The sequence below is a fragment of the Nansenia antarctica genome (genome assembly GCF_963989245.1).
Source record: "Nansenia antarctica genome assembly, chromosome: 1".
NCBI lineage: Eukaryota > Metazoa > Chordata > Actinopteri > Argentiniformes > Microstomatidae > Nansenia > Nansenia antarctica.
In genome coordinates, this window is record NC_137674.1 from 46198250 (window position 1) to 46217719 (window position 19470).

The 19470-nt window shown below is 46.3% G+C and overlaps 2 protein-coding genes across 2 annotated transcripts in view; one reads left to right on the plus strand and one right to left on the minus strand.

Moving 5' to 3' along the window:
- lclat1 (lysocardiolipin acyltransferase 1) overlaps positions 1–5925 on the plus strand; it is a gene marked incomplete at its 3' end in the record, with an annotated part of 13925 nt that extends 8000 nt beyond the window's left edge. Inside the window, exons 5-6 of the mRNA XM_080533540.1 lie at positions 1080–1196; positions 5405–5925. Coding sequence (XP_080389666.1) covers positions 1080–1196; positions 5405–5925 — 638 coding nt within the window. The remainder of the gene's footprint in view (positions 1–1079; positions 1197–5404) is intronic.
- Positions 5926–12656: 6731 nt separating this feature from the next.
- Positions 12657–13927, minus strand: ypel5 (yippee-like 5; the record flags this gene model as incomplete). Its single annotated transcript, XM_080538138.1, has 3 exons — positions 13816–13927; positions 13252–13423; positions 12657–12881 (listed from the first exon to the last, which is right to left on the minus strand). Exons 2-3 carry the CDS (start codon positions 13390–13392, stop codon positions 12657–12659), a joined length of 366 nt encoding a protein of 121 aa, XP_080394264.1. The 5' UTR covers positions 13393–13423; positions 13816–13927.
- Between the last annotated feature and the right edge of the window lie 5543 nt (positions 13928–19470).

Genomic DNA, 19470 nt, shown 5'->3' on the forward strand with positions numbered 1-19470 from the left:
CACGTCATGTGACGACCTACACACGCACACACAGGGGAACCTCTACAGTGGCTGGTTAGGTCATGTGTGCGTCACACCTAATGTCCCTCTCCAGGCTTTTGTTAAAAGGGAGGGATGAGCTGACTTCTCTTTAGCCGTGATGTCAGGGTATATTGCTAGCTCCCGTCGTGGAGGGTACTCAGCTTTCCTTCGCTAAAGCAGACAACTAAGCCCTTTAGCACTGGCTTTGTACCGCAGCTCTCCTGGGAGATGAGATGATGATCCAGGGACAGATTCAGCTGTGTGTGTGACGTCTTTCAGTGTGACGTACGCCCTGCGCACACAGGGACGGACGCACGCACCTAGACACACAGACACACACACACAAACAGAACCACAGATGCACACACTCACTCACGGACACCGTGACACACAGACACAGAGACACACACACACACACACACACACAAAAGAAAACACACACGAACACACAGACACAGAGACACACACACACACACAAAAGAAAACACACACACACACACACACCTAACTGTCTATACAGGTGGTTGGATTTGGATCAGGGTGCACTTAAGCCCCCCCCTGAGATTTTCCATGACCCCTTTTGGATGTACCGTCCAGTGAAGAAGCCTTATTAAATGAGAGGATTGTGTCGGTGACAGAGCTCTGGCCCCGGGCGGGGGGGGGATAAATCAGGGACCACAGGTGCAGGGCTCCCTCTAGACCAGTGACCTACATGATCAACCACATAGCTACACAGTCATAGAAGTGTTCATGTCCCCAAAGCACAAGCAAGAGGATGTCGTATGTGGTCATATGTTCCCCGTTGCGTGGCATAGGAGTGTTAGTAATAATGTATTGAAAAAAAGATATATTTTTATGCTGGAATCTTTTTTCTTCTTCTTTCTTTTGCCTGAAATGTTCATTTGAATGAATTGATCCCTGTCTTTTACAGTTTGAATGACTTGGGTGTCAAAGACGCAACACAATTAAAACATTTCAGAATAGAGTGCGTGTATACAATGTATTCGGGGGGGATACGAGATGCTTATCCCATCTGGGTCCCTCTTGTCCACCTGCAGACAACACCAAAGCCAGGAGTGACGCCTTTGCAGAGAAGAACGGCCTGCCTAAGTTGGAGTACGTGATTCATCCCCGCACCACCGGCTTCACCTTCATCGTGGATACACTGCGAAAAGGTCAGGGGTCAACTTAAGAAAGGACAGATTCGATCTTTTTTTTGGGGGGGGAAGTTTAGAACATTCCTCATAGTCAATAGGGGGGTTAATGACGAGAGAGTTGGGTCAGTATTCAGGCTATTGTTTCAGGCTACTGTTTCGTAACCAAGTCAGCATCATTTGACCCTCGGAACACATTTCATAAAGACACACATCCTGTCGCAGCTTGTAGTTATGCCTATAGCCTGCAGCTCAGGGGGGTCAGGGGGGGGGGATCATTTACAACCCCTGTCAGAATGTGGTTACCTGTTTTCCTTTCCAAGTCTCAGACTAATACTTCATCAGGCCCGTCACCTATTCCAACACCCCCGAGGCGTTCTCTCTCTCTCTCTCTCTCTCTCTCTCTCTCTCTCTCTCTCTCTCTCTCTCTCTCTCTCTCTCTCTCTCTCTCTCTCTCTCTCTCCCGTTACTCTGTGAGCTAATCCTGGCAGCTCTCCAGCGGTCTTAAATACCGCGCTTAGCGTGGGCTCTCACTCGCCGAGCAGGTGCTCTGAAGCCCAATGATGTCATTAGACCCCCCCTCCCCTCTACCTCACCCCCCTCCACCCTAGTGGTTGTTATGTAGGTGGTCTTTGTCTTGAGTTCTCTGTCGCCCTGTCGTCTATTTATATATCAGCTGTCTCATGTTGTACAGCAGCTGGCTGCTGCGCTGGCAGGCAGGTGTGGTCCTCCCAGCCAACCATCCTCACTCAGCCTCCGCTGTGTGGTAGGGGAGTCAGGCTGTGTGTGGTAGGGAGTCAGGCTGTGTGTGGTAGGGGAGTCAGGCTGTGTGGTAGGGAGTCAGGCTGTGTGTGGTAGGGGAGTCAGGCTGTGTGTGGTAGGGAGTCAGGCTGTGTGTGGTAGGGAGTCAGGCTGTGTGGTAGGGAGTCAGGCTGTGTGGTAGGGAGTCAGGCTGTGTGTGGTAGGGGAGTAAGGCTGTGTGTGGTAGGGGAGTCAGGCTGTGTGTGGTAGGGAGTCAGGCTGTGTGTGGTAGGGAGTCAGGCTGTGTGGTAGGGAGTCAGGCTGTGTGTGGTAGGGAGTCAGGCTGTGTGTGGTAGGGGAGTCAGGCTGTGTGTGGTAGGGAGTCAGGCTGTGTGTGGTAGGGAGTCAGGCTGTGTGTGGTAGGGGAGTCAGGCTGTGTGGTAGGGAGTCAGGCTGTGTGGTAGGGAAGTCAGGCTGTGTGTGGTAGGGAGTCAGGCTGTGTGTGGTAGGGAGTCAGGCTGTGTGTGGTAGGGGAGTCAGGCTGTGTGGTAGGGAGTCAGGCTGTGTGTGGTAGGGAGTCAGGCTGTGTGGTAGGGGAGTCAGGCTGTGTGTGGTAGGGAGTCAGGCTGTGTGTGGTAGGGGAGTCAGGCTGTGTGTGGTAGGGGAGTCAGGCTGTGTGTGGTAGGGGAGTCAGGCTGTGTGTGGTAGGGGAGTCAGGCTGTGTGGTAGGGGAGTCAGGCTGTGTGGTAGGGAGTCAGGCTGTGTGTGGTAGGGGAGTCAGGCTGTGTGTGGTAGGGAGTCAGGCTGTGTGTGGTAGGGGAGTCAGGCTGTGTGTGGTAGGGAGTCAGGCTGTGTGTGGTAGGGAGTCAGGCTGTGTGTGGTAGGGAGTCAGGCTGTGTGTGGTAGGGAGTCAGGCTGTGTGTGGTAGGGGAGTCAGGCTGTGTGTGGTAGGGGAGTCAGGCTGTGTGGTAGGGAGTCAGGCTGTGTGTGGTAGGGAGTCAGGCTGTGTGGTAGGGAGTCAGGCTGTGTGTGGTAGGGAGTCAGGCTGTGTGGTAGGGAGTCAGGCTGTGTGTGGTAGGGAGTCAGGCTGTGTGTGGTAGGGGAGTCAGGCTGTGTGGTAGGGGAGTCAGGCTGTGTGTGGTAGGGAGTCAGGCTGTGTGTGGTAGGGAGTCAGGCTGTGTGGTAGGGGAGTCAGGCTGTGTGTGGTAGGGAGTCAGGCTGTGTGTGGTAGGGAGTCAGGCTGTGTGTGGTAGGGAGTCAGGCTGTGTGTGGTAGGGAGTCAGGCTGTGTGGTAGGGAGTCAGACTGTGTGTGGTAGGGAGTCAGGCTGTGTGTGGTAGGGAGTCAGGCTGTGTGTGGTAGGGAGTCAGGCTGTGTGTGGTAGGGAGTCAGGCTGTGTGTGGTAGGGAGTCAGGCTGTGTGTGGTAGGGAGTCAGGCTGTGTGTGGTAGGGAGTCAGGCTGTGTGGTAGGGAGTCAGGCTGTGTGTGGTAGGGAGTCAGGCTGTGTGGTAGGGAGTCAGGCTGTGTGGTAGGGAGTCAGGCTGTGTGTGGTAGGGGAGTCAGGCTGTGTGTGGTAGGGAGTCAGGCTGTGTGTGGTAGGGAGTCAGGCTGTGTGGTAGGGGAGTCAGGCTGTGGTAGGGGAGTCAGGCTGTGTGTGGTAGGGGAGTCAGGCTGTGTGTGGTAGGGAGTCAGGCTGTGTGTGGTAGGGGAGTCAGGCTGTGTGTGGTAGGGAGTCAGGCTGTGTGTGGTAGGGAGTCAGGCTGTGTGTGGTAGGGAGTCAGGCTGTGTGTGGTAGGGAGTCAGGCTGTGTGTGGTAGGGAGTCAGGCTGTGTGTGGTAGGGAGTCAGGCTGTGTGGTAGGGGAGTCAGGCTGTGTGTGGTAGGGAGTCAGGCTGTGTGTGGTAGGGAGTCAGGCTGTGTGTGGTAGGGAGTCAGGCTGTGTGGTAGGGAGTCAGGCTGTGTGGTAGGGGAGTCAGGCTGTGTGTGGTAGGGAGTCAGGCTGTGTGTGGTAGGGAGTCAGGCTGTGTGTGGTAGGGAGTCAGGCTGTGTGGTAGGGAGTCAGGCTGTGTGTGGTAGGGAGTCAGGCTGTGTGTGGTAGGGAGTCAGGCTGTGTGTGGTAGGGAGTCAGGCTGTGTGGTAGGGAGTCAGGCTGTGTGTGGTAGGGAGTCAGGCTGTGTGGTAGGGAGTCAGGCTGTGTGTGGTAGGGGAGTCAGGCTGTGTGTGGTAGGGAGTCAGGCTGTGTGGTAGGGGAGTCAGGCTGTGTGTGGTAGGGGAGTCAGGCTGTGTGGTAGGGAGTCAGGCTGTGTGGTAGGGGAGTCAGGCTGTGTGTGGTAGGGGAGTCAGGCTGTGTGGTAGGGAGTCAGGCTGTGTGTGGTAGGGAGTCAGGCTGTGTGGTAGGGGAGTCAGGCTGTGTGGTAGGGAGTCAGGCTGTGTGTGGTAGGGGAGTCAGGCTGTGTGTGGTAGGGAGTCAGGCTGTGTGTGGTAGGGGAGTCAGGCTGTGTGTGGTAGGGGAGTCAGGCTGTGTGTGGTAGGGGAGTCAGGCTGTGTGGTAGGGAGTCAGGCTGTGTGTGGTAGGGAGTCAGGCTGTGTGGTAGGGGAGTCAGGCTGTGTGGTAGGGAGTCAGGCTGTGTGTGGTAGGGGAGTCAGGCTGTGTGTGGTAGGGAGTCAGGCTGTGTGGTAGGGAGTCAGGCTGTGTGTGGTAGGGGAGTCAGGCTGTGTGGTAGGGAGTCAGGCTGTGTGTGGTAGGGAGTCAGGCTGTGTGGTAGGGGAGTCAGGCTGTGTGTGGTAGGGAGTCAGGCTGTGTGTGGTAGGGAGTCAGGCTGTGTGGTAGGGAGTCAGACTGTGTGTGGTAGGGGAGTCAGGTTGTAGTACGAACACAAGAAAATACACTCACTCACTAGCACTTTCTAGGAACACTACTAATAATGGGCAGGGCCTCCCTTTGCTACTTAAACAGCCTCAATTCTTCACAGCATTGATTCCACAAGATGTTGGAAACATTCCTTTGAGATTCTGGTCCATGGTGACATGATTGTGTCATGCAAATCCTGGCCGATTTTCCAGGTGCACTTTCAAGCTGTGAATCTCCTCTTTTAGGTTCAGATACGGTCACTAAGAAGACATTGTTTCATGTTCATGTCTGAGACGACTTTTGCTTTGTGACATGGTGCATTATCATGCTGGAAGTAGCCATTAGAAGATGGGTACACTGTGGCCATGAAGGGATGCACATGGTCAGCAACAATACTCAAATAGGCTGTAGCATTCAAGCGATGATTGATTGGTATTAACGGGCCCAAAGTGTGCCAAGAAAACATTCCCCATGCCATTACAGAATGAATGAGAAGCTGAACAGGTGTTCCTTGTGTTCAGTGACTATACAAACTCTGTGGTTGAAATCTAGGTGTCGCCTGTCGACCTGTCTGATGATGTTGTTCCATCTCTCCTTCTTCTCCTTCCTCTTCCTCTTCCTCCCTCCCTCCGTCGTCAGGAGACAACCTGGATGCCGTCCATGACATCACCGTGGCCTACCCTCAGAACATCCCCCAGACAGAGCGCCACCTCATCCTGGGCCTGTTCCCGCGCGAGATCCACTTCCACGTGCGCCGCTACCCGGCCTCTGCTTTGCCCTCCTCCCCCTCGGCCCTGCAGGCGTGGTGCCAGGAGCGCTGGGTGGAGAAGGAGGGCCGCCTCAGGGACTTCTACTCGGCCCAGCCCCGGGGTTTCGACAGGGACGGCCGGGGCCGCGTGCCCCCCTGCAAGACGGAGCTCCGTGTGAGCCTGATCAAGGCGGCCTCCCTGCTGTACTGGAGCAGCTTCATCGCCCTGTGCCTGGCCGGCCTGTGGCTGTGGGCCCCGCTGCGTCTCTACTTCCTGGCTACGGTGGCCATGTTCTTCGCCCAGCAGAGGCTGGTAGGGGGGCTGGAGGTGCTGGAGCTAGCCTGCCATCGCTACTGGGCCTCCGTGGCCCGGGAGGAGAAGAACAAGGTGCTGGATGAAAAGAAGGAGTGAGGATGTTATGGGGGGGAAAGTGGGGGGGGGAGGAAGACGTCAGTGGTTAGAGATGCTGAGGGCTGAGTCCTTCCTCCGTAGGGGGCTCAGTGGAGGAACTGGAGGTTTCCCTACTCTGACTCCACCCCTCCCTGGCTTCACAGGGAGGAGAGGGGGGGTGACCCCGTTAGGGTGCATGGCTTCAGTGGGGTGAGCTATACCTCATGGCTGAAGAGGCAGGGAAACAAATGGGGACGAGCTGAATGTTCTAGCACTGGCTTTGGAAAAAAAAGCAAAAAGAAAAATGCCCGTGCTGGGTTGAAGAGACTCACCGGCGTCATTGCATTGTGTTTGTCGCCTATACGTGTCTTGCTGTATCCTACAGTCACTGTCTCTTCCTCATCCTCTACAGTGAAAGGACAACCCTTTACCCATTTTATTTTTTGTTATTATTTCAAAAATGTTTTATCTATGTTTTTATTGGGTGCCACAAGGTGTCCATGGAAGATTGAATACTAAGTTTTAGTTCAGATATTTTACATGTTTTAAACATTTTATTGTTAGTATTGTTTTGTATTGTTTCCCTTGGTTGATGTATATATTTGTTTTTAAGTGATGGATCAGAGCCATAATGCACAGCACTCATACATTACATGTGTATACTGTGATAACTTGACACATTTTAGCCAATGTTGTGCTGTTCTTAGCCAATCTAGATTATCCAATAGTCTAGCCAAATGAGTAACTGTTACCACTAGCAATCACAAGCCAGGAAGATGAACTGATTTAAAATAGGAAATGAAAAAAAAATGATATTAGTTCAGGTGTTTTAGTCAATCATATACATAGGAAGTGTAGCATTGTTTACCAACGTTGAATCAGAATATTTTCTCAGACAATATAGCCACTGTTGCACCATGTCCATGTAGCTCTTAGAGATGAGTTCAGCAGCGTTTCTTCATTGATTAACTCTTGTTGGTACGCAGACCTGAAGGTTTTTAATGCATGCTCAGAATACCATTTGCACGCCAATGCCAAAGGTGAGAATCAGTCATGATGTAAGAAGAAACTCAACAGAATGTACTTGTACTGTCCCAGGTCAGGTGGTCCGCGTAACGTTGCCAAGGTACTTCTGGACTGCAGCAACGCTATCATGCGTCATGCATCAGAGATCCAAGTGTGAGCAACTGACTAAAAACAGCTTAAGTTTCCTGCTCTGTCTCAGAACCGAGTCAAAGAGTGTGTTGCGGGTGGATGGAAGAATGTCCTTAGGGGACAGCCGAACCACCCAGCGTACAGGCGGGCGTAGAGGACCAGACTTGGAGTGGAAAACTCACCCTGATCCCAAAAAGCCCCCATGTCCATCCCCCCTCCCCCCCCCCCCCCCCCCCCCCTCCCTAGGGAACTGGCATCAGTGCGACCTGGCATGTGCTAAATTCAATTAGCAAATGAAAGCTGAGAAAGCTGCACCGATTGTGCCAAAAAAAAGAAGAAGAAAAAGAAAAAAAGAAATAGAAACGGGAGCATGAGATTAGGCCAGTGCTTGACCTGCTCTCTTAGCCTAGCCGTTGCTCTCGACGACACCTCCACCCATGCCATAGAATAGAGAGAGCCCAACGGCTTGTCTTGCACAATCTAGAACCATTTGTATGACACTGCACTTGTCCGATCTATTGACCACCTCAACGCTGCAGGTCAAATTATGATTTTTTTGTATAGGAAAAAAAAAAAAGAGTCTTATGAACCAATCATTTACAGTAGAAGGCTGTCTTTGAGTTCGTGTTTTTTTGTTTTTGTTTAAAAAAAATAAGAGGCCCTGTTGTTCAAATGTAGGGGCTGGTTCGAGTCACTGTGATGGACTGAGTTAACAATTTGCTCATCAGCATGTCAATAGTTTACCAAATACTCCTCTCTCAGACTAGAACCCCTGAACCTGCTGGATTTGACACATTTCTTTCTCTCTCTCATCAGTTTTCTTGTTTCTGTCTGTTGTCTCTGTTCTTACATGCATTCTCTCTCTCTCTCTCTCTCTCTCTCTCTCTCTCTCTCTCTCTCTCTCTCTGTCTTTTGCATTCATTCTGTCTTTTATCCATGTCCAATATTGTCCATATTACAATCAACTGCTGATGCTGGACTTCTTTACAATCACTGTCCTCAGGTAAGTCTTAACTGGCAACTGTTCTCAGTCACGCTGTTCAATAAATATACACCATTTCAACCTATATGCTGTGTTTCTGGTTTGTATCAAATCAAACTATTATTTAATTTTTTTGTATAGTGCATTTCTCCCAAAATGTGACCCAATGCGCTTCACAAAGAGCAAAGAAGATAAAGCAACAACAAAGATGCTTGACTCTCCGCTAATGATTTAATGATTGGATTAATGTTATTGGTCTATTAGGAGACTATGTTTTACACATTACAGGCAGGCATACAGAGAAAATAGTAACAACAATGGTTAAAAAATGTTTGGTAGAAATAGGACAAGTAAAAAAATCTTTAATCATGATTTTAAAATGTACTTCTGTCTCAGACTCCCTAAAATGGTTTGGCAGGCTGTTCCAAAGTGGTGTTGCTCTGTAGGAAAAAGACCTACCATCCTGTCTGCCATTTTGTTTGGCTGATGACTTAAGTCTCCTACCCCAGAGGATGGAAGGGCATGAACTGGTATACAGGGCATCCCATGAAATGGTTTAAAAGTTATTAGGAGCCCTTTTAAATCAATCATGACCTAGGAAGCCAGTTCAGTGACTAATGTGTGGTTCCAGTTAGAGATTGTGTAAAGCTGTGTGTCTAACACTGGAAAGAGAATATTATTTTAGCAATGTTGCATAGGTGGGAATAATCTATTCTGCATGTATACTTAATGTGAGCGTCTTCAGAGCCATATCTGTGAACTTGGACTAATCTAATTTATTGGGCCAATGTCTAACAATTCATTTTTATCAGAGTTAAGGAGGAGGAAGTCCATAATTCAATGCGAGTCACCCAGGCCTCCTGAATGAATGTTAATTCATATTATTCAATATTAACAATGTTAATTTGGACAAGATTCTATTTGGAAAGGTTACAGGGATGATTCTATTATGTGAAGGGATTCACAGAATGCAATTTCAGTCTAATACGTACTGTAGAACAAGCATGAAAACAACATTGTATATTATTACAAGTCAAGCACTTCTGGAGTAGTCCTAAACCTTACTGCAGTGAATGAGTCAACAAGACCCTGCATGCTCATACACAACACTGAGCTATAGTGAGCTCACATACACACACACACACACACACACACACACACACACAGAGGACGAAGGATTGGATGGTGAAGTGGGGTTGCCGTGGCAACTAATGTTGACTACTCCGTTCCCTAGCAACATGATGTAGAGTGATGTCAATGGGAAGCATGCCAAATTGTTTTATTTACTGCTGACGGGATGATGCCAATCGTGTGTGTGTGTGTGGTGGAAAGGGGGCAGTTAGCTCAATGAGCTATGTCTGTAAGCATGAGTCTCTGTGGCAGTGGCATCTTGCCACCCCATTCAAAAGTTAAGAACTTTTTTTCAAAATGTTTTTTTATTTTTTTTATCTCCTATTTGTTTTTACTGTAGGTCCATATACTATCTATTTAGCGCTTAAGCAACATAAACCACCATCCACATACATTGGTCATGTCATGAATTGCAGCCAATGGCCCTACCAACATGCTGGTTCTGGCACCGGGCCTGCTCTGTGGTGTGATCTGACATCACAGCGTCACGATGCTGACATTTTTGGAACCAGTATGGGTTATATATATCACAAAGTGGGTAAAGATTCCAGGTTGGTACAAGCTTTTCAAAAAATAGCCTAGCAGGGACTGTGACTCATAAGCCAATTAGGGATGCAATTACACCAGCTTGTTTCTTCTTTTCCATCATCCTCTCTACACCTGTATAGAGGAACAGTGGTTACGTGACAGCCTTTAGTGGGTGGAAGGAGGCACGATACACAGACATGCCATCATTCAGTGAGACATAAGGCGAGCAGGTTGCAATGACACATCTCTCTTGGATGTTGTATGGAAGGGTCTTTTCCACCCATTATAACACTAACCTATTAGACTGACCTATCCAACCTCTGCTATTGGAATAATTTGCCCCAGTGTGTCCACATGGCCGTCATCCTCTCTGGCTCAGTTGTCTGGGACAACAACACACAACAACACTGACTGTTCACCAAAGCCAATTCAAACTGAATGTGCTTATTTACTGCACATGCAATACATGTCATGCCCGTGTAGTTATCAGAATCACACACACACACACACACACATTGTACACTTAGTTTTGTGAATTTCTCTCCTTTTATGTATGACAGCTGCAACTAACCCTAAACCACTTCTTGTTTTTTTGTTCTCTAACTTGGAAACAACTCTCTGCATCAGCCCTGATGTGCTCCACTTGTATGACAATGTTGTATGAGTGTTTCCTACTACTAGTTTAACTATTGTTCATTGCTTACTACTCCTGATGTAGTATATTTTTCTGGGGTAGCCTAGAGTTCAGGGAGGTGAACCAGCAGCTGGAAAGGTGCTGGGTCAAATCCTGAGTCCTGTGGGGAGAATATGGTGGTATATTTAAGCAATATCACACGAGAGGGAGTGTGTTATACTGAATATCAGCACGGCTGTGATTCGGTCGTAGGTACGAGGCCGCAGGCAGTATAACAGCACGACCTCGAGTGTGATATTGCTTTTATACAACAGTTCTACAGCGCGATTTATTAGTTAACAGTCATAAGCGACAACAAATTATGATTTGTTTGTTTATTTAATCATACAAATAAACAAAAAATAGTTCCGCAACTGAACTTCAAATGGACGGTTGCCTAGTAACGTGAACACAAACATGTAGTCTAATCAACGGTCATTTAGTAGAACATCTGTGCGGTGGAGTGATACATATAGTTAAAAGTCCCAGTGCTGTTATACTGTATATCGTAACTCATGGAATGCCTCCTGTCCAATCAAATGACTTGGTCGGAACTAACTGTTGTATAAGGAGGTATCAAATCCAAGCTAAATTTCTGTCAACTGCACCTGATAGTATAATAGTAATGAATGAATGTTTTATACCCATTTTCAGCCAATCCCCTAGATAGAAAGGGGAAAAGCAAGACATTATAAGAACATAACACATGTATGCATGTGTAGCCTATGTTCTGCTGCCATCCAATGCTTTAAAGCTTGAACTACACCAGAGACTGACGCACTAGAACATCTCTCTCTCTTAGAGGGTGACAGAATGAAGCCGGACAAGTTTCAGCAAGACTACACACTTTATTCAGAAAACATCACTACAGAGGAAAACTTGCCAAAGGCCAATAAAGGAAAAAGACAATCTTGCTTTTCAAACCTCATATCAAAGAAAATAATAAAAGCAACAATAAACAATAAAAGAGCAATACAAATTCACCAAATGAATAAAATAGTAACTCTACTAAGAATAATGCAATAAAGATAATAATAACTATTCATAAAATGATAACAATAATATCTATCTATCAATGAAATGATAATCTGTCATGTCCACCTATTGCATGTTGACCTGGGCAGAGGACAGGGAGAACATGGGAGGCCCCAGTCTGAGCCAGGCCATGGGGACAGCATCTCTCCCTTCCTCCCTATTGGCTGTTGGGGCTGGGAATAACAGCAAAGGTTCATGTTAAGGCCAAGCCAGCAGGCCGCTAGTCTCTGGGCATCTTTTAACCCTGCTCCAGACACACACACAGACACACACGCACACAGCCCTTGCTCACATTCCTAACTCACACACGCAGTAGAGAGAGGGGGACTTCTTGTGGGGAGATGCGCATGGTCTTGACAAGACTCAAAGTGACATGTTGCTCCTCACCATGCACGCCCAAGCACAGTATCTATCCATCCTGAACATATTGTCTAGTCTCAGGTTATCAAATGTGAAAGTGAGCTTTTGAGTCTGCCAAAGTGACTGCCATGGTGCATTCTGACGTGTCATGTGACACAGCAGACATCAAGTGGACATATTCCTACATGCAATGCCACACGACACTGGGGGGCGTTGGAATGACAGCACTCCAAGAGACGAGACAGCCCGAGTTGACCACAACAATGACAAATACACACAGACATCAGGACAGGGTTTGAAAACACAACAACACACATCAGCTGAAGCCCAACAATGACACACAGCACAACATCCCCATGGGTGCATTATTCTGTGTCAGCTAGTAGCAACGCGAGTCAAGTTGACAGACTTCACAGTATTTCTGCCCATGTCTTTAACACCTGCTGTAAAATACACCCACGTCTCTTGATTTTGACAATACTGTACTCTTGCCTGCAGTTGTTCAAACATCATGGTGAAACTATGCCGAACGAATATTTCTACAACTGAGCATGCGTGTGGATGTGTGTGAACATGTACGTGCCTTTAACGGTGTGCAAATGCGTTGCTAATCCTGGGTGAAAGTGCGTGGACTCCATAGTGTGTGAAAGCGGGTCCCCTCTGTTTGAGTCTCTAAGTGACAGGAGGTATTCTGAAAAGGAGTTTAGGAGAAGCCAAAGACAACACCAACAGATGCAGCCAATCGAGATCAAAGGTGGGCAAAAGGTGTGTGGGGGGGGGGCCCCCGGTGTCATTGACCAGAGTCTGGGATTGGGGGTGTGGAGGCACAGGGGTAAGGACAAGAAGGGGGGATAAAGGGGTGGTTGGGGGGGGGGGGGGGGGGGTTGCTCAGGAGTTGTCTGAGGGGACGTGCTCTTCGAAGCCCTCGCTCTCCCTCACTAGCGCCCTCTCCAGGATGACGCGGCCCTCCTTGTAGCGCTGACTGTCCTCTGTGGCAAACTCATAGATCCAGCCCAGCTTGCTGTTGCAGTTCTTGCAGCTGACATCTCGTACCATGTGTCTGCCCGTTAACATCACGCGATCCTGCACCTCGCTGTACTGCAGGTTCACCACCTGATCAGAGGCAGAGCAAATGCAGCCTTATCACACACAGTTAGAATATGATAACAGCGTGGCCTGGGGTGGTCCAGCGGTCTAGCACTGCGGTCTACAGTGCACACATATGCCCATGTCGACATGGGTTCAAATCCGACCCATGCCCTGCTGACATGCCCTCTCTCCCTTCTTCTCCTTACTTTCCTGTCTGTCTTCACTGTATCTGTTCAATAAAATGAAAAATATGAGTGGGACTGCCCCACTCAGAAAAAAAAGACTTGGAAAAAAAAGAACCTGATAACAGCACTGATGAATACATTTCCGTTATAAACACTAGTCTGCTGTGGTAGAAGCAGGCAGGTGTCATGGTGGTGTGTAGGCGGCGTACCTTGTTGAAGAGGAAGGCCCGGCCTGTGGCGCCAGTGAAGCGGGTGGAGATGAGCTCAGAGCGGTTGGTCAGGATGGTGTCACAGTTAGCGCAGGAGAAGAGGCGCGTGCCGCCGATGTGGTCCAGGAAGATACGCCCCATGGCTTACTGGCCTCCTGAGTCTCACACTCACCTGCAGAGGCAGAGGGACGGAGAGGGTTAGAGTTAACCTCTCTCTGAAATAAGAGGCATCTGTTAAAACATCACACCACACAATCTACATTACATCAGCTGTCACTGTGCCTGAAGCAGTACCTCATTTATCCATTGGGTAACCTACACAACAAACCCAAGCAGGCACACACATACATTCTTTCAATCCACATTAGGTCATCAAGATGGCCTTTACTGCATCCACAATGTAAAGGTATTTAATCAAATTATTCTTATTTCCTTTATACTGGACAAGTTCATTGCAAATAACTAGCTAGTATTGTATTGAGTTTAGCATCTAGCTAGCCGACGTTAGCCAGAGGGAAAGTATGAGCTCATTGACCACGACGTCAACATCCGCGACAGTCTTACCGTTTTCAAAACTCTCGACTATTGTGACTTTACTACAACCCCAAACAGTTCCCAAACGGTTATGTCGTCGTTTGAACTTTCTTCAAAGCCCTGGCTCTTGTGACAATGAGAGTTGTTCCTTCAGTCAGTCGACGTCGCTTTGTTATTCTCTCTCAGCTGTTCCTGCTGATTGTGAATCATCAACATCCGGCGTGTTGACGTAGCACCGCCTCCTCCCGGAACGAACGGAACCATGGTTCCTATGACGATAGATATGGGACTTTATTCATGAGGTTGTAGGTTCGTTTTGTGCACTTGTATCTTGAAATGTGCACTTGTAAAATAAATATTTGCACTTGTATCTTGAAAGTTGCACTTGCAGATTTGATTTGAGAACTTGTATAATAAACATTTGCACTTGTATCTTGAAAGTTGCACTTGTAAAATAAATATTTGTACTTGCAGATTCGATTTGAGAACTTGTACAATAAATATTTGCAGTTGTATCTTGAAAGTTGCACTTGCAGATTCGATTTGAGAACTTGTACAATAAATATTTGCAGTTTTATCTTGAAAGTTGCACTGGCAGATTCGCGACTTTCGCTGCTCGAGTTGAGTCCCATTTCTTGCAGTCGGCTTGGGACAAAACACATGTGTAACTTGTAAAGCTGGATGTGAGAGTGCAGGGAAGGGCGGGCATGCAATGATTGATTGACCAATCACAAGAGAGCATTTTCGAGTGGGCATTGAGTGATTGACTGCAGTGATTGACCAATCACAGAACATTTTCGAGAGGCTTTCGACGTAAAGATCAGTCCAGTGGTCTCACCTTGGAAGGCATGATCACACTCCTCAGGTAAGTGTAGCTCTAGCTAGCTATATATATATATAAAACATTTTTAATATGTAACTCTCTAAACCTTATCAATATTATGCTTCACTTGTTTTCTTTCATCGAAATACATGTGGAAGAGTCCCTCTGAATGGTCACTTACCTAGTTTATGCTAGCTAGTTCATGACCAGGGGGCCACTAAAGGTGGATCAGTATAGCGGCGATATAAATAAATGCGGCGATCAGGCAACTCGAGATTGGAATTCAAGCCTCAGGTGATTCCTCGAACGAGGATCAGCCTTGTGTGATGAGTGTTCACAGAAGACAGGCTTACAAATCTTCGATATGGGCGCGTGCACGCAGACATAAAGAGCCCAGAAGAGTCAAACTGTCGAAATGAAGATACTCCACTCTGCAGGGGTACTACATTTGCGCAGCATTCCCGAATTATTGATCTTTATGAAGACGGAAAAATAAGATGTAAAATAGTGCAATACTGCCGCAATTAACAAGGCGAGGGAATGGTTTGGCAAGAAATTGCTGACCGATTAAATGCGTAGGTCATACTAGCCCCAGTTATTGTTATATGTTCATATTTTAATAAATGAATATTTACTACTGTGGTGATATCAGCAGCAGGCTACAAACCGTCATATCGCCACAATGGCCTAGTGGTATTGACCGCTGCCATAGGATATATTCGTCATTTTATATCGGTGGTTCAAATCCCTCTTCAGACGCACTTTTTACTGCATTTCGTTGTCTGAATCTAATCTAAAATCTCATCTAAAAAAGTATGTAGACTATAAAATTATGGTGCAGGCTAATTTACAAGAACTGACACGATTACAATGGTGTTTGAAACCTTTGCATGAAATCTTCGGTTAAATGTAAAAAAAAAGAAAAAAAAGAATCACTTAGTCAAGTCTCGAACTCGCAACCTTTGGAACTCCAGCCGGCTGCCTTAAACACTACGCCAGCCAGACCGCTGTGATGACAGCAATGCAAGTTGAGACAATTACTTCTTTTTTTTTACACTCTTTTCTTTATTGATCTATCAATCTATCTATCACACTTTAAAAATATCAAGTTATCCATCACACAATCAAACTATCTATCGATCGATCACACTTTCAAAATATCAAATTATCTATCTATCACACAGTCAAACTATCTAATCTATCTATCTCGTGTGAAGTGGGAACTAATATTTCCTAAAAGAGGAACTGTCGTTCGGGATGTAGTTTCCGCCTGTGAGCCTTTTTTGACGCTCGTCTTACCATAGCCTGTGTTTTAGCCTGGTCGCGACCAGGCTAATTATATCTGACTCAGAAGGAGCTCAACCAAGCAGCGAATTATTTGAGCCACATTGATGGCACCGAATGCAAGCTAACATTTTCGAGGCTTAGAACTTTATCGAGCTTCGTGGAATACCCCCCAGTAATGTAAGCTATCCATCTAGCAAGTAATGTGATTGAACAATCAAATGTAATTGTGTTTATTTATTACAATGTAAACTCATAAAACATTAGCTACATATTTTACTTCAATCAATGTTTGTGAGCGTTATAACATTTTGGTAGGGTCTTGTGATAGCATGTTTCAATATTTAAGTGGAGTGATTGTGCTGATTATGCTGCTAACATTTGCATTTTTGTATGAAGAAAGAATATCAAGGACTACCGTTGTCCAGTTTTTTAGTAACTCAAATTGTATTTTTCAGGAATGACTTGGAACCCATATAATACAAAGACTTGAAACACCAGGTTGGCTGGACCGTGTCCTATTGGATTTGGACTACCTGGAGTTTGTCTGCTCTCAGGAGCTGGTGGTCCTTAGTGCAGTGTCAGGCAGGCAGATATACATGAAGTATATGATGCACTTTTTCAAGTACATCAGATGGCCTGCACCCAAAATCTTTGAAATGTTTATACTGATTACAGCATTATACACTGTGGTAGAAGTCTAGGGTTAACCACTCTGCAGTTTTGGCTCTTTAGAGATGAGGTTCAAGAAATAAAGTCTTGTTACACCACAATATGAATACTGACATTTATTGCTTGCAAGTAAGAGACAAACAGAAACGGGACTCAGACTAAGTCCAAAGATGCAGTTTTGTAGTGGGGAGAAAACATTTCTTTTCATTAACACACATTGACATGTGAATAGGTTTAGGATTAAGAATAGGATATATTAGTACAGTTCAATTGCATTTAAATTCAACCATTGTGACAGTGGCTGGTGAAAGGGGGAACGTCGGCAACCAATCAAAATGTTCACTGTTATTTTGCAACAAGGAAATAGATTTCAACGTTGTTGAAAATCACACTCGCCAGTCAAGCCAAAATACTGCAATGCAATGGATTGGGTGTGTAATCCCCACTGCTACCTAGTTAATTATAACACTACTTTACAAACACACATTTGGAATGTGTTGTGGTATGGTTGTAGAATTGGTTGTAGCTAGTGTAATGAGCCAGCAAGCGGAGGATGCGGAAGCAAGTGAACGAAGTCGGATTCTCGGACTGCACCACCTCCACCTGCATCTCCTTCATGGGCAGCTCCCAGCCCACCCAAGATTTCACCAGCTGCTTTAGTAGATCCTGAGGTATTGCAAATGGTTAAGAAATATTGAAACAATGAAAGTAAACATTAGACTGTTTCCAAAACCTATGCAAATACATAAATCTAATAGGACTGCAACAATTCATGAACATGAGTATGTACAATTGAAGGTCCTTCCAAAGTTACTACCAATGTTGCTTTAAAAACACTCACAACATTGGTGTCAATATCCTCAATAATAAGCTAATAAACCTATAGGACTTAAATGAACACAATGGGGAGAGTATAAACATATACCTGTCTCCACAAACTGCCGCAGGTAACATGCAATTCTGCATATAATTGCAACAGGTATTTCTCTCATCCTCGTCTCCCCCCTGTAGGCCACAATGTTGAATAGAACAACCTAAAATAGAACAATATGGCAATGATCAGAAAACGTTGAACAACAGGTGACACTTTTAGAGGATGTGAATATAAACACATACTGTAGATGATGTTTCAGGTTTGTGAATCTTATTAGAAAGGTGACTGACTCACTGACACTACTTTTCCGGTTTGCTAATGCTAGCTGGCTATCATAACATAACGTTATGTTATAATGAAAATGAAACATAGCAAGGTACTGTTACGGTACATGGTAAGAAATCAAACAAAGGATAATACTTATACAAATAAAGTGAATAACTGGCTGATAGTCTTTGATATCTGCACTCTGGTTGACTGAGTAACAAGTGAAAAAGAATGATGTAACGTTAATGTTACAGCTAGTAAACATGGAGTAACCACATTAAGTATGCCCTTATGGTAGTATGTATGTATACAGAACATGACTCAAATCTATCCTAAGATGTAACGCTAACTAACTAAGTTTGTTTAATGTCCCAGGGGGGATTTGATTTCACAGTACTATACACAGGCCAACAATACATGTAATATATCGTCATATAACACAGGACAAGACAATCAATACAATATAAGTGGTGAGCACAGAGTCTGCCCTGATATACATACTGTAACATAACTAGCCTCAGCCCATCAATTCTGTAATTCTATACAAATATAAATGATGGTGACTGACGTGTGTGTGTGTGTGTGTGTGTGTGTGTGTGTGTGTGTGTGTTTACTGTCTATTTTGTAATACAGCCTTTTGTCCGCTTTAAGGTGGTGGTAAGTTGAAGGTTGAAGGCACATTTTTCCGGCGCGCTCCCGCACGCACATAATATTCTCCCTCTGGGCTAAGCCCCGGATCTCCTACAATCCTAAATCCGCCTCTGGTGGGTACTCACACTTCCTCTTATGAATAAACAGTCAGACAGTATAGGGGTGGGTACTCACACTTCCTCTTATGAATAAACAGTCAGACAGTATAGGGGTGGATACTCACACTTCCTCTTATGAATAAACAGTCAGACAGTACAGGGGTGGATACTCACACTTCCTCTTATGAATAAACAGTCAGACAGTACAGGGGTGGATACTCACACTTCCTCTTATGAATAAACAGTCAGACAGTATAGGGGTGGGTACTCACACTTCCTCTTGCGTTTCTCGGGGTAGCCACACTTCCCGCAGGACGACTTCTGCAGGTGGTACGCCTTGGAGCCGCAGCGACGGCACAGTCCTCTGCTGCCCCCTAGTGGTGGAGAAACAGCCATCCCAAAAGTTGACAACCTGTTTGTCCATTTTGATTGCACTTCCTAATAAACTCTCCACAGCAGTGGCGGACTCAGGCTGTTTGAAGGTAAGGGGCGAAAAAAAAAGGGCACCTATGGGACCCCATCAGTGAGCAAAAAGCTATGATGCGTCATGTATGGTGAAATAGTCCTCATCCTTGATTAATATTAACATTATGTACTCTAGGCCAGGGGCGGATTTAGGATTGTAGGAGATCCGGCGCTTAGCCTAGATGGGCAATGAAATGCGTGCATGGCGCGCTGGAAAATCTGGCACTTTTTTTGCTACGACACCACAAACCTCAACTTACCACCACCTTATAGCGGACAAAAGTCACTGGAGAACACTTATACCAGGGCTCAACATTAAGGCTTTTTATATAAATGATACATCATTATCAAATCAATAGTAGTCAAATTAGTTATTTGCACTAACATACACTCACCAGCCACTTGCACCGGTACACCTTGCTATTACCGGGTTGGACCCCCCTCGTTTGCCTTCATTCTTCGTGGCATAGATTCAACAAGGTGCTGGAAACATTCCTCTGAGATTTTGGTCCATATTGACATTCTAGCATCACACAATTGCTGCAGATTTG